The sequence below is a fragment of the Rhinoderma darwinii genome, chromosome 3 (assembly GCF_050947455.1).
Source record: "Rhinoderma darwinii isolate aRhiDar2 chromosome 3, aRhiDar2.hap1, whole genome shotgun sequence".
NCBI lineage: Eukaryota > Metazoa > Chordata > Amphibia > Anura > Rhinodermatidae > Rhinoderma > Rhinoderma darwinii.
The window spans coordinates 22,209,594-22,222,676 of NC_134689.1; the positions used below are offsets into that span (position 1 = coordinate 22,209,594).

The 13,083-nt window shown below is 41.4% G+C and overlaps 1 protein-coding gene across 2 annotated transcripts in view; it reads right to left on the reverse strand.

Annotated features, from left to right (window-relative positions):
- Positions 1 to 1,002: 1,002 nt before the first annotated feature.
- The window catches only part of GALNT10 (polypeptide N-acetylgalactosaminyltransferase 10), a 136,834-nt gene continuing 124,753 nt past the window's right edge, over positions 1,003 to 13,083 (reverse strand). For both annotated transcript variants that reach the window (XM_075856112.1, XM_075856111.1), the window contains exons 9-12: positions 11,320 to 11,541; positions 9,466 to 9,582; positions 9,239 to 9,388; positions 1,003 to 7,991 (exon numbers count right to left, since the gene is read on the reverse strand). In XM_075856112.1, coding sequence (XP_075712227.1) covers positions 7,824 to 7,991; positions 9,239 to 9,388; positions 9,466 to 9,582; positions 11,320 to 11,541 — 657 coding nt within the window. In that variant the 3' untranslated portion in view covers positions 1,003 to 7,823. The remainder of the gene's footprint in view (positions 7,992 to 9,238; positions 9,389 to 9,465; positions 9,583 to 11,319; positions 11,542 to 13,083) is intronic.

Here is a 13,083-nt window from a genome sequence, read left to right on the forward strand (position 1 = left end):
TGTCTGATAGATGCGGGTCGCAGCTCTGAAAACAAGGGTCTCCCGACTCCGCCTGGTGAGGTGACCGCCGCATCCCGAGACTTAGTGGCAAGGTGGCCGGGAGTACCGAGCTCGATGTGCTATACTATTTTTGTATATCCCATTCACTTCTATGGGAGTTATGGAAACAGCACAGCTAGCTGTTTCCTTACACCCCTGGCCACCGAGTCTCCATTTGGAAATAATTACAGGAGTTCCCCAAAATCCACATACATCCCATGTATTTATGTGCATGTCTAACAGCACCTCTATGGTCCCCAAGATCTCGCAATAATTTCATAGTTTAATAACTTACAACAATTTCCCCCTAAGCATTTTAATGTGGCCCCAAATGGTGGCACTTCAATTCAGCTTTATTCCAAGATTGTGGAAAGGCGGAAAAGTCTTCTAAAAAAATTCAGTGCAAAGTGAAAATCCTGTAAACAGGCATTTAATTATCCAGAAAAGCTGATAATCCAACATGTTTTCGGCACAGAACTGCAATGCAATGTTGAATTTCACAAGACTATAAGCAGAAAGCTGAGCAGAGAACCAGTGAATTCCTCCGATTTAGAAGCTGTGTGCATGGCACGTTCACAACAGCCCACGGCGTACCCGTGCTTCGTAGTAGGCAGCCATAAGCTGTGTGTGCCAGTGCATGTTGCCTCCTGGATACAGCTGGAGATTGCCTCTCTCGGTGATCGGAGGAGTATGGGGGTACAATATGGCTCAATAGACTTCTATGGTTGCTGTATTACATCTCCATATTACTAGAAGGTTGTATGGAGTCATAATACCCCTGTGTGTATGTGCCCTAAGATACAAAGTTATAGTGGTAAAGCTTTGGTTCCATGATTTGCTCTTTCCTCCTGAAGATTCTCTACCGTTATAAGTGAATTTCATATAATTTTTTATCACCATCCAATAATCTGGCACCTAACAGGCCCCAAAAACAAACAAAACTAAAATAAAACAAAACACAAATTAAGAAATCTTTGTAAAATTTATTTAATTTAAATACATTAGAAAATATGTCTTTCAGCCTTTAAAAACCTAGCAATTCATTTATGTCAGAAAAATCATCAAGGATTATCCAAGCCACTAAGGCTAAAGTGCTAGAATCAAACCCCCCCCACCGATCAAAATTTCCTAGAATTAGAAGAATCATGGGACAGTGTTACCCCCTTAATGGGCCACAAGAGGCTCAAGCGCCATGTCGCCAGAAAGAGGCTCGACCGCCATGTCGCCAGAAAGAGGCTCGACCGCCATGTCGCCAGAAACCCAAACCATAACTAGAACGTTGGTTGCATTGGAGACAATTTGGAAACATTCGCACAATTCTTTAGGACACAAATATTCATTTCAATTTTGCAGCGGAGACGTCAGTATTGGGGACAACCTCAACCGGTGTGTGGGATTTTTGGCATCATCATTAAAAAAATTATAATGCATTGTCCATAACAGATGAAAATGCTTTAGTAGCGTCCTATACATACATTACAGGGGCCTTTTTTTGAGAGGTTTATGTGAAGTCATGGAAAGGTCCACATGCCATCAGCTCTGGCTAATGGTGCCAATAGTAGGACACATAGATCTCCAATACTTATGGTCTCACCCATGTTAAGCCCCATTCACATCGCGTTTGTGCTATCCGCCAGGCGTATACGTTTTTAAACATTAAAAAAAAAAGTATTGAAACGTATAGCTCGGCGTATACATAGAGCATAATGGGTCAAACGTAGAACAAAATAGCACCCGTTTGTGGTAGTTTTTTTTAAAGTACTGAAAAGCGTACTCTGCGTATACGCGACGTAACTTTTTTAGCATTGATCTCAATGGACGACGTATGCGAACGTAATGCTATACGTTTGTATCCGTTTACAGTAAATCTATCCGTTTTTTTTATTTTCTTCAGTGTTCACTTTAAAAAAAACAAAAACGTATACTTTTTTTTACGTAAAAAACGTATACGCCCGGCGGACAACACAAACGAGATGTGAATGGGGCCCTAGTGAGATCCTCCTTATGTTTTCTGAGAGAAAAGATTAGTATCTCATGGATATTTTCCAAATATCCACCTTGTGCAAGATCATCTGGATCTGAACATGTCAAGTAGTCTCCCAATACAGCTTGATGGTCAGATTGGGATGTAGTGTTGGATTGTGTATGGCTATCCTTACCTAGGACTTCTGAGTCAACCTCCTACGAAACAGGTCACACGGCAGTATTATGGCTCTGTAGAAGAGCTGTATACTTAATTGACTTATTACAATTTTTTTTATGATACAGCTTACATGTATCCTGTATACATAGAAGCTGTATCATTCCTAGCCGAATCCGTCAGTTCACCTGAACTGACGGCTCGACTGAGAGCAGGTCCTGCATGTCTGACACAGGATCCACCTAATAATGATCACATTTAGGTTATAAACAGTTATGTCACCACTAAAATAGACGTAGTTACGTCCATTTGTGGTAGGAGGTTAATATATATTTTTTTAGCCTGTCTCCTGTTTTCACGTTTTTATATTCTCTACAGTGAAGAGAAAATCGGTTGCTTCCAGTACACTAACTGCTGTTGATGGACCTTCGTGTGGCTTTATTTTTATTCTAAATAAGGTTGGTGTGAATGCCTAGGACAGCCTGGCCAAGTAATACATAAACATCGAAATCCAATCAAAGTACTAAAGAAAAACACATAAGAATCAAAAATCTCTCAGTAGCAGCTTGCTGATGGTTTCCAGGGAGCATATATTTTTTTAACCTAGACTGCACAAAGTAAGGCTTTGTTCACATCTGCGTTGGGGCCCCGTTTGGACGTTCCGTTGGAGCTTTCCGTCAGAACGGGACCCTGAACAGACACATTGATTTCAATGGTGACTGATCCAGTGCCCATGATTTCCGTTTTTCTCTGTTGTGCACCGGATCCGTCGTTTTGCCCGTAGTCAACTACTCTATTGCTTCCGGCAAAACTTTTCATTATATCCGGTTTTATTTTTTTGTAGAAAGCTTATGAAGGGTATATTGGTCTGTTTATGTAGCTAACCCTGTTGGTAGCCAGCAGCTACTATATCCAACTTTTGGCTTACTCATTGAAATACAGTTAACACTGTATACTGGAGTATATTGACATCTTATATGCACAATAGAAATACACAATAGAGTGTAGGAGCGGTATGATGGAAAGAGTAGTCAGAGACTGTATGAGCGCAGTAGTGGTCGCTATATGGCGAGTCTCATGCAATTTTAATTTGCCATGTAGCTCTTGCCTTACTCACTGGTCAGAGAGTAATAAATGGTATACCTGTATAAAATGTAGAAAAATCTACTATAAACATCCTGAAACACCTATAATAAAAAAAATAAAACATATAACAGGGACTGTGCTGCTGTGTTGTGGAAGCAGAGGTAGGTCGTAGATTACAAGGTAACACAGCAGTCCATCCACACAAGCTATACGGAGATAAGGAAGCATGCGGCTGCAGTAATGTGTATGTACACAAGAAGCACTTGGTATAAACTACTCATCTATGCTCGGTAATGGCCCAGTCTTTATATAATCACCGATATTGGATTTCATAACCAGGTGAAAAATATAATCGGGCTAATCGTAGTCACAGCACCACTCTTGTGCATAGGCTGGGTCTGGAACTACAGCTCAGCCTCATATCCTTCAACTGCAATACTAGACGCAACCCATGAAAAAGAGTGGCGCTGTTTCTGTAAAAAATAAAATAAAAATCAGACCCTTGTTTCTAATCTTATACAACCACTTAAAAGGGGATTGAATACTTTCAGCCAGTTTAAACAACCTGATCTCCTTTGCATGTGCACAGTGACCTAGGGTAGATAATGGTGTGCAGGTACCCATGCAGGATGGATTCCAGCGAGAACAGCTCATCTAAGCCCAGCGGTAAGGCTCTGTTCACATCAAGGCAGCCTTCCGTCGGACATATAAGTCACCCATAGGGTCCCATTGTAAATAATAATTAAAAAAAAAAAAAACACACCGTACAGTCTAGTACCCTATTCCATACAGTGTTAAAAAAAAAAAAAAAAAAAAAAAATGCAGACACAAACTACCCCGAAATTCGCCAAAGAATATTTTGGCACGTGATCTCTTTGTACTCATTGATCAGTGCTCAGGGACTTCATCTAGATGAGACATATTTCAAATTAAGTTTTTATGTTTAAACTGCAATAAACTTTTTAAAGGGATGGTTTGTTTTTGACAACCCCTAGTCAGATGACGCCGATTCTCACTGCTAGAGTTCCCCCTTATATATATTTTTTTTTTTACAAAGACGCACAATGAAATCAATAGACGTCCATGCTGACCACCATCAGATAATAGACATAACAGATGTGGTGATCGCTGCGCTGGAGACCACAAGAACTATGTTCCCCGTCTACTCGACACCATTTTAATCTCATTCTGTGGTTTAAACATTCTAACCTAAGGCTTAAAGGTTTTTTTTTGGGACCAGGAGGAATCACATTTTCGATTATCCCTCATACAGATAAACCTATAAACAGCGGATTCATATCTAGAACAGGAGCCACTACCTGCTATGTCCGCAAACCGACATCACACGAATGCCTGGTCCAATGGCTGGACGATGACATCACATGACTGTATCATATGATGTCAGCAGGGATGAAGTGTCCCAGCAGGCATGTTGATGACATACGTACACCTGTGCATTTGTGGAATCGGTGGTACCGGTCTCAGATGATATAATGATACTTTCTTTTTGTACTATAGTATATGACAAATTACTCTTGGCCCCGAGAAACCACTTTAATGAGCTTATGTAATCTTTAAAAAACTAAAAATTATAAATAAATAAATTTTTAAAAATCCACTACTGCATAGGATACACACCTGGTATATATACTGTACATACCTCTTATGGTATTTTTGTACTGGGGGATATTGGAGGTTATGTGGGGTGTAAAGCTGATCGTATCTGTCCAGGCAGCCTGCCGAGGCCCATTCTCTTAGGACACAGAGGGGTAATTTAGTGTAGACTGTAAGCCACCGCTACGACATGCATATACAACGCCGCACTCATTCATTGGTCAGTAAAACTCAATCACACAAATGGCTTGTGGGTACAGAGAGGTAAAAGGTGAGAAAAAAAATTGCACAATCGCCACGTTCCACCTAAGTCTACTCTCCTCTTGTCCTGCAAGGCACTAGTAATAGTTCAAGTTTAGCAATATTCTCTTCACGCAAGCTTCCTAGCTGGTTATTTCAATGATGCTGCATATAAAGGGGAGCTCCGATTAGGGATACACCTTCCTCCTAATGTGTGGCAAATTAATTTAAAGTGGAATCCCACCTTAATGCATGAGTTAGGAGGAGTTGAAGGAGTGTCCATGAGTTGGGATCCCTACTGATCCTCCTACAGACAACTCCTGTCCACGTGTGCCCTATTAGGGGACAGACGTCATAAAGGGATGGGGGGTCCTCTACTCAGGACTCCCCTCTATGAGACAATCAATCAATTGATGAGACATTAAGGCAAAGTGTACCCCAAAGTAAAGCTTTCAATTTATAGATGCTGTGGTAATATAAGAGATCATAATGGTCCATCTATATCTGTACAGATTCAGATGACGGCAACGTATGATAAATACCGTCATGTCAATTTTAGAGGAATCTTATCGCGTAGACCTTAATATTCCCCCCTGGTCCCTACAGACCTGACAGCAGAAAAATAGTTTTCATGTGCGAACCAAAGTAGTTGTAAAAGATCAGGATAATTGCGCAAAAAGAGATTTTCTAAAACTGAAAATTGGAGGAGTTGCCCATAAGAACCAATCAGATTTCTTCTTTCATTTTCAAAAAGACCTCTTTAAAATGAGAGCTGGAATCTGATTGGATGCTATGGGCAACTGCTTCAATTTTCCTTTGCACCAGTTTTTAAAATTTTCCCCAAAGGATTAAAAAATAAATGATTATAAAGTTATTAAAAATAATTGTACATGATGATGGGTAGAAGACTTTTAGTTCCACTTTAAAAAGTTAAGAATTCAGGATGAAATAAATGGGTTCTCCACTTTGTACAATTCCTAATTGTTAGAGAGGTCCCTTTAAAATAAGATGATTACAAAGGTCCCCGTGCTGGGACCCCCAGCGATCAGCTGTAATCGGTCGGGCAATCTGGCAGTGAAAGCCTTTTTACACGGCCAAAGATAGGGCAAGCGAGTGTTTATATGAACGCTCATTCCCGATCATTACCGGTGTCAACAGGCCAACGATCACCAGATAAACGAGGCAACGACTCGTTCATTGGCTGATCATATAGTTTATGCAGTAATAAATATTATCGTCGTCTCCCTGCGTAAACAGGGAGATGCGCTGCCGACATGATGAAAATGTAATCGCTCGTCCATTACATTACTGATCATAGCTCCTTGTGAAAGGAGCACGAGCGCCGATCAATGAGCTGTCTTGTTGATCGGCGATGGTTTTCACCGCTCATATTGGCCTGTGTAAATGTTTAATTTCCCTGTAGCGCCACCACAGGAGACTAAAAGCATTACATAGTGCCCATTAATAACAATAGGATTTCTGTGTAATACTGGACAGGTCCTCCAGAGCAAGAGACGCTCTTTGTAACCACTCTATACTCAGGTCAAGAGATGAGGATCCTGAATAAAAGACCCCCCCCCCCATTTATTACCTCAGAATTCCCTAGTAGGGTATACGAAAATGGGTTTTCTAAACTGGACCACCCCTTTAAGGGCAGTCAAGCCGAGACCCCCTACTCCCCCATTCCCCACTGCAGGTCATATTTGATAGGGTCCCAGAAGTACTAAGTACGGCTTGTTTTGTTAATTCAAAAATTTTAGGAAGCCGATATCCCCTTTAAGAAAAATCATCGACTACCACCTGCAATCCTCAGATCTGCCTATATAACTACAGGATCCTGTAAACAGCACCACAGATCTGAGCTTCCTTGATCCCAGTAACTAAAAGGGATAGGCCAACCAGGAGAACCCAAAGGTATGTGGATGCCATTGTGGACATACGATCGCCCATTTCTTAAGCATGGATTTTACTATCAAAAGTTGAAAAGGTAGTACATGTATCTGCACGACTGTAACGGACAATGTCAGCTGGCATGTTTTTAGACGGGATCGGCATAAAGGCAGGACACCGGATCCCCGTTCTGCCGATCAGACAATGTTCATAACCGGAACATCCCTATAATTTCAATCAAACCTGATTTTTTAGCTTCCATAACTTAACTGTTCAGAAAAACAGGATAAATATAGAGAAACTTAGCAAGACATAGCAGTTGGCATTAAGTGAGCAAACCCCGCTGAACCGGCAGCACTTACGTCACCACAGCATCTGTTATTTTGGGTCTCATGTATATAAAACATTGCCGTCAAAAAGTGGAGGCGTTATCCATAGCAACATCTCCATTATCTGTCAGCACTGGTGTCTTACCATGAGCCCCATGTAAAGGAAGAGAGAACATGTTACCCATAACTTCCATTTCCCACCCGATGAGAGCTTGCTTCTGATTGGTCGCCACGGGCAGCAGCCATGATTATTTGCGCTATTTTTCATACATTTTTCCCTTATTGGTTCATTCACAGCATCATTGAACGTGGCTTATTAAAGTTACTTTTCAAAGTCTCCCATCTACCCACAAATGGAAAAATAAAACAGAAAATACATTTTTCTTGCCAGAAGGAAACCGATATCTCACCCAACAGTAAAAAATATAGATTTAAAATATATATATTCCTATTTATATATGTATAATCCTGGTCTTCCTTCGCCGTTATAAGAGCCGGTCCTGGTTGAAGGTTTCTAAGACTGTGAGATTGCTGTTTTGAAAAGTCCATTGCTGTGTAGGGGAGTTTGGATTGCAGATGTTCATGAATATCCTGCGGTCGGACTCGCTGCAGTCCATACAGCTGTTGCTGGTCGGGTGATAAATCGTCTTGTCCTAGAAGCAGAAAAGTCTATCAGTGAACTTGGATCCGCCACATAGTCAAAGTGGAGGGGGCAGTTATTATATTCATATGGTGAAGGCTGTTATAGAGGACCGGTCGCCTTTCCGGACATAAAAACTCACATTCTCCAAAAAATAACATCTTTTCTTACAACTCTGCCGTTCCTCTATTATGCCTCCTGTCAACAAGGTATGTCCCTACAGTGACATTGTCAGTCCTGATTGGACAGAGTCAGGCTGTGTGGGAACACGCCCCATTGACTAGTGGAATCTTAACTCCCAGCTGTCAATTTAAATATACATTTCCAGGAGGAATAAGAGAGGAATGGCACACAGCACAATGCAAAGTTCTTTAAAATATGCTCCAAAATTGGAATAAGGAATGAAAGTTTTTACTAAAACAGACACGTCAAGAGAGCTGACAGAGCCTCTTGAATTAACTCAGACAGCCCTCATAAGTATTGTACTGCAGTTACTCAGTCAAATTATTTATTGACCCCCAAAATGTCTCCGATGTGTTGTTTATTGGCTCCCAAAATATATCGGATGTGTTTAGAGGGAAATAACAGCACATGGGACATGCTCCGATTCCTAATATAAAATGACCCCCCACTATCAGCCAGAACAAACAACCCCAGAAAGTTAGGGACTTTATCAGATATCCTAATAGCACCGGGTTAAAGGGTTTGTTGTGGAGTTAAAAAAATTGACATTAGGAAATGTGATCAAATAAAAACAACCAATTCTCTGCTGTTAAACCTCCCACCACTCCTGCGCCAAAGCTCCGGTGGTCTGTTTACTTTGCTGCAGCGATGATGCGCCGTACATCCACGTGACCGCTGCAGCCAATCACTGGCTTCAGTATTGACGCGGTTATGTTTACCTTGAGACCGCTGAGGCCAGTGATTGGCTGTAGCAGTCACATGGATGTATGTTATATTGTAGAAATAGGGATGGGAACAGCACCACTGCCACTTTACTTTAAATGGAGATGTAAGAAAGCAACAGACCGTCTTTAAGGGCCAGCTCCGACCCATTCAAGGATTCACAGGAAGGAAAAGCGACGACGTCGGCATTCCAGAAAAAGCAAATCTTTTTATTGTCCCCTAGTACAGACACCAGCAACGTTTTGGCTCTGAGTGAGTGAGCCGTCTTCAAGCTAGAAAGATTTGCTTTTCTGGAAAGAGGACGTGATTGTTTATTCATCTTGTGGATGTACGTCATGTCATGCAGTACCTCACCTTTCTATATTTCCACAGCTGGTTCCCCTTCATCCCATGGCAATCAAAGAGTGTGACAGGACTTGTATGTGATATGGCATCAAAGCAAACCTTCTTTGTATGCAAGGGGTCTCCAGGGCGAATGTCCTCCCTCCAGCCCAAGGTGAACACCTACAAGACAGAACATTTCAGTGTCCTGATCACGTCTGGGCTCTCCGCTCACAAGGATCACAGAACAGTGCGTGTACCTGCTGGCTACTCCATGCGTCAGCTTTACGTCCCTTGGTGCAAGTTTCCAGGCGCAGCTCAGAACCCATAGACCCGTGCTTAGTATCTACACATAGGCTGATCTTCTTGTTCCGAATCTGCACAGCAGAGGGCGACAGGTGGTCAAATAATATCGTTTTCACAAGCAGTAGGGGATGTAAGGCTATGTAAACCTCTGAATGGCATTTTTTTTTTATTATTAAAAATATCAGTGTGTTTGGTGCAAGTTTATAAATAGCGGTTATTAAAAATTCATTTTACTTTTTTAGATACAGCTGCTTTGTATCCTGTATACAGAACAGCTGTATCGCTCGCTAAATCCTGCTCCCGTCAGGTCCGCGGGATTGACTGATTCAGGTCATAGTGAAAGATACAGCTGCTCTGTATACAGGACACAAAGCAGCTGTATCTCAAAAAGTCAAAATAATTTTTAATGAAAACTATTTATAAATATGCACCAATCACACTGACTGACCTTTTCATTAAAAAAATATTTTAAAAAAAATGCCATTTTACATGTCCTTTAACCCCTTAGCGACCAGCCTATTTTAGGCCCTAAAGACCAAGCTATTTTTTTTTTCCGTTTTTCTATAGTCACATTCAAAGAGCTCTAACTTTTTTTATTTTTCTGTCGCATAGCTGTATGAGGACTTGTTTTTTGCGGGATTAGTTGTACTTTTTATTGGCACCATTTTGGGGTACATATATCATTTTTGATTAACTTTTATTAACTTTTTTTTGGGGGGGGGAATAGAAAAAAACCTGAAATTCTGTCCTCGTTCACGGTGAGGCGTAAATAACACGTTACCTTTGTTCTATGGGTCGGTACGATTACGGCGATACCACATACGTAGAGTTTTTTTTATGTTTTACGACTGTTGCACAATAAAAACGCTTTTTAACTAAAATTATTATTTTATTTTTTTTTGCATCATCGCTTTCCAAGAGCCGTAATTTTTTTTATTTTTCCGTCAATGTAGTGATATGAGGGCTTGTTTTTTGCAGGACAGTAGTTTTGATTGGTACTGTTTTGGGGTATATGGGACTTATTGATTAACTTTATTATCACTTATTTGGGGGGCAATGGAAAAAAATAGCAATTTCGCCATTGTTTTTTCACGTTTTTTTTCACGGTGTTCCCCTTGCAGTTTAAATTACATATTAACTTTGTTGTTTGAGTCATTACGGTCGCGGCGATAGCATATATGTGTACTTTTATTATTTTTTACACTTTTACTAAATAAAACCACTTTTTATGGAAAGAAATGGTTTTATGTTTTGACTGTAATTTTTATTAATAATTTATTTCACATTTATGACTTAATTTTTTAGTCCCACTAGGGGACTTTACTATGGATCTTAAGATCGCTGCTATAATGCTTTGATACACTTCGTATACCAGAGCATTATTGCCTGTCAGTGTAAATATGACAGGCAATCTATTAGGACGTGCCTCTGGCATATGCCCAGGGCAGACCTGGGGGCGATTGCATTTGCGGGCCGCCGATGGGTGACTGAGGGATCTCCCTCCCTCTGTAAACAAGTTAAATGCCGCTATTGATTGCGCCATTTAACGGGTTAAACGGCCGCGATCAAAGTAAACTTCGATCGTGGCCGTTGGAGCAGGAGCCCGGCTGTCGTCAGACAGCCGAGCCGACTCCAGCCTGCACGGGACACCCGTGCAGGACTTAGACTGGGCCGCCGTGAAAAGGTGACGGCCTAGCCTAAGGCCCCTTAGTGACCACCGTGAAAAGGCGTATTGGTGGTAGGCCACATATTTCTCATGACTGGTCAACTCCTTTAAATTCAGTAATCTTGACTTAACGCTCTATTACCTCTCCCCAGGCAGCAGCAGGAGGTTCCACGGGAGGGTAGTATTTTGGCAAGTCCCATGCCACCTTGGACATGAACCACTTGAAATTCTGACAGTTTAGCTTGGCGCGTAGTTCCTTCTGAGAAGCCACATCGCCTGGTGATAGATGCCGGTAATCTGGACGCCTCTGGTAGATGTACTCCGCATATTCATCCATCCAAACTTCAGCCACTCTCTTTAAATTCTGCAAGAAGATGGAGTAACATTAAAACGGACGTTACAACAAAGAGCCGCAAATAAAAAAAATGAACATCTCCGTGTAATATTTACTTCGGCTGCCGTGTGGTTCGGACCTTGCAGCATTTAGGATTGAAGGACATTTCCAATTAAGATGCAGTAAAAAATCATTAGAACTGGCAGCCTAAGACATAACTGCACAGAAAGGTAAGATATCTTACTCTTAATAAAGAAATATAGCAGTTTGATTGTGCACTCTGCTATTCTATTCTGAAGAGTTTGCGTTCAGATCCCTGGAAATAAGCTAAATTAAAATTCATATCATGTCCACTAGATGGCGATCATGTACAATCACAAATCACCAGTCATAAAGCACGTAGGACTTAGAGATCTGGAAATGTCATTCCTGGCAGTCCATATGTCAAAATTCCCATACCTTTAAATGGAGTAGAATGGTAATGATTCAAATTGTGGTCCCATCTGTTTAAAATACAGCTACATTCGCAAAAGGTGCTCACCCTATGCAAGCAAGCCCTAAAACAGGCAAACATTTGTGGATGTTGGGGCTGCTATTTTTTAATGTGGCTGCTTTCTCTTGGCGCCTGTATTCTGTGAAAGGAGAGATCAGAGGAGCTGCCATAAAGGCTGTCAACAGGGCTGTCTGCTCATACCATGGTCAGAATACGTGTTCTCTAAACAATGCACGTATTCTGCTGACTGCGCCAGGGAGAGCAACCGCTGGGAATCTGATTTCCCTGTAGCGGCTTCTGTATTATGAACTGGATGCTGCTCAATAAGGGAGGTCATTTTTGATATTAAAAGAGGACCTGTCACCTCTCCTAACATGTCTGTTTTAATAAATGATTGTGGTCCCCATGAAATAACAATTCTGAAGAATCTTTTTTTAGAACTCTATGTTGTGCCGTTCCTCTGTTATTCCTCCTAAAAATATCTGAATAAATTGACAACTGGGTGTTACCAGTTGGGAGTGTGTCCTTACGCAGACTGACACTGTCCAATCAGTGCTGAGAGAGTAAGACTAAGGACACGCCCCTTTGACAAAGTGGATGGTAACACCCAGTTGTCAATTTGTTCACTCGTTTCTAGGTGGAATAACAGAGGAACGGCACAGCTGCAAGTTCTAAGAAAATACGTTCCAGAATTGGTACTTCATGGGAAATACAATTATTTTCTAAATTAGACATGTCAGGAGAAGTGACTGGGTCCTCTTTAGAACTACATTAAGAAATTCCTGGGGAAGCAATTTCCTAATGTACAACAGAAGGTTTAAAGGGGTTGTCTAAGGAAGGAAACCCCTTTTTCATATGCCCCCACTCAGAAGCCCCCTTTAGAAGCCAGAACGGACTTGAACCGACACGTAATACCCTTTTTTCCCCTGCATGAGGCTTCTACCGCCAAATCAGCGGATCGCCAAGGGTGCCAGATCAACAGATTGCTGTAGCGGCTGCAATATGAATGGGGTTGACTCTGATTGGACAAACCATTTAACAAATGGGATCATTGAGTTGTCTGCTGATAGGGTTTTTAC